This window comes from Montipora foliosa, unplaced genomic scaffold (assembly GCF_036669935.1).
Source record: "Montipora foliosa isolate CH-2021 unplaced genomic scaffold, ASM3666993v2 scaffold_425, whole genome shotgun sequence".
Classification (NCBI taxonomy): domain Eukaryota; kingdom Metazoa; phylum Cnidaria; class Anthozoa; order Scleractinia; family Acroporidae; genus Montipora; species Montipora foliosa.
The window spans coordinates 1,642,501-1,644,882 of record NW_027179729.1 but is presented as its reverse complement, the minus strand read 5'-3'; the positions used below and the strand labels follow the sequence as shown (position 1 = coordinate 1,644,882).

General features: G+C 40.6%; 1 protein-coding gene across 1 annotated transcript in view; it reads right to left on the bottom strand.

The window, feature by feature from the left end:
• Positions 1-719: 719 nt before the first annotated feature.
• LOC137988736 (uncharacterized) overlaps positions 720-2,382 on the bottom strand; it is a 3,022-nt gene continuing 1,359 nt past the window's right edge. The window contains exon 2 of the mRNA XM_068834706.1: positions 720-761. Within this exon, the coding sequence (XP_068690807.1) occupies positions 720-761 (42 nt within the window). The remainder of the gene's footprint in view (positions 762-2,382) is intronic.

The following is a 2,382-nucleotide window of genomic DNA, read 5'->3' as shown; positions in this document are numbered from 1 at the left end:
AACGTATCCCAGAAAGCATAAACCAAAGGCTGTCAGACATATCATCCGATGAGAGGGAATTCAACAATGCAGCTCCACCGTACCAAGCGGCCCTGGAAAAAAGTGGCTACGAGTACAAGCTACACTTCGCCCCGAAAGATCGAAGAAATAAAAGACGGCGAAAACGAACTAGAAACATCACCTGGTTCAACCCTCCATTTGACGCCAGAGTAAAAACCAACCTAGGAAGAGAGTTTCTGAAAATCGTGAGGGAATGTTTCCCTAGGCGCCACGTCCTGCACGCCATATTCAATCGCAACACCCTTAAGCTGTCATACAGCTGCATGCCCAACGTGAAATCAATCATTAGCGCGCACAACAAGAATCTGATAAAGCCAAACACAGAGGACCCCAGCCAAAACCTATGCAATTGTAGAAAGAAGGCAGAGTGCCCTTTAGATAATCAGTGCCTAGCCAAGGGTATCGTTTACCAAGCAACCGTCACATCGGGCAACAACGAAAGCGTACAAACATACGTAGGGCTCACTGGCACCACTTTCAAGGCCAGACTTGCAAATCACAAACAATCATTTATCAAGGAAACGCAACGGAATCAAACCGAGCTGAGTAAACACATATGGCATTTAAAGGAAGAAGGAGCTAACTAGCAAGTAACATGGAAGATCCTGGGAAAGGCGAGAGCGTACACGAACGTAACAAAAACATGCAATCTGTGTAACTTAGAAAAGTTCTTTATCATCTGTCACAGCGATCTTGCATCCCTGAACAAAAGATTGATTAGCACATGTAGGCACGCAAGAAAATTTCTTATAAAGAACGGATAGTGTGATAACAAGCATTTAAGTTACGCTACGCACGAACGATCTTGTAAATGCTTATGATAGCGATCTTGTGAATGCTTGTGATAGCGAGTTTGTGGACACTTACACTAATGACCTCGTGAATTTTTTGCACGCACGTATGTGGAAAGATGACCATTTATAAATACTGCAGGCAACACACAGTTTAATTAAAAAGCCCTGAAGAGTGGAAGCCTAAAGCCTCCACGAAACAGGCCTGTAGGCAAATGTCAAACGACTAGTCCCATTCATTGAACTATTATATATATATATATATATATATATACATACAATATGTATACAATGTGCCCTCCCAGTTGTCACCATAATGGCTTTATGGCAACTCCTGAACTTGGGCACAGGATGTACGGTTACACATTGTTGGATTGCATTGTGGAGTCACAAGAGTGCTCAAACTGCAAGCAGTGAGCGAAGCATTATGCCAATAGTGAACACCTATTATGAGGCTCTCCACCCAATCCAGAGAGTGCTCAAACTGTATGAACAGTGAGCGTAATATACTATATGTATACAATGTGCCCTCCCGGTTGTCACCATAATGGCTTTATGGCAACTCCTGAACTTGGGCACAGGATGTACGGTTACACATTGTTGGATTGCATTGTGGAGTCACAAGAGTGCTCAAACTGCAAGCAGTGAGTGAAGCATTATGCCAATAGTGAACACCTATTATGAGGCTCTCCACCCAATCCAGAGAGTGCTCAAACTGTATGAACAGTGAGCGTAATATACAATATGTATACAATGTGCCCTCCCGGTTGTCACGGCAAGACGGTTATGAGTGCTTCCTGAGCCAACAAAGAAGTTAACCAAAAGGATCACAAGAATTCACAGTCCTGATTCGGTAGAAGATAAAAAACTGGTTAAAAATGAAGCCGAAAATGGACAACTTTTGGTTTAAAAACTATAAAAAATTTTAAATTCTTTAAAACGTTTCGGTCTCTCGACCTTCTTCAGTTACAAAAGAGTTGGTCGAAAAATCTACAACTTAAATACGGTTTTACAACAATGAATAAAAACCAGTTACATAAGAAATTCAAAGAAAACAATAGGAATCCCCGAAGGAGGCCCCTGAACACTGAAATAACCACAATTAACACTTATAACTATCTAGAGGATACAAAAGGACTTTTTAAAAAATTCAGTGTTAAAAAACACGTTAAGAAATATGCAGCAACTTGCCCTAAGTCCGCTAAAGTCAAGTATAGTGGATGCGATTTTTTGAATGGAATTCTTGTCTTTTATTCAACCCGAAAGTTGAAAGGGAAAACAACTGCGCACTCCAGTATGCTTCTTTGATGATGAGTAAATTTTCAGTGTTCTCGGACGTACTGTTTTGAATTTGGTCAATACATTGAAATGTAAAGTCCGATAACACATGTGGGGCTCGGTTAAAATGTGAGGCAACTTCGCAAGTTTTTTTGTTTGTTTTCATAGAAGATTTGTGATTTCTAAATCTAACTTTAAATTCGGTCGTGGTAGAACCGACATATTGGAGATTACACTTCTTGCAATGAACCAA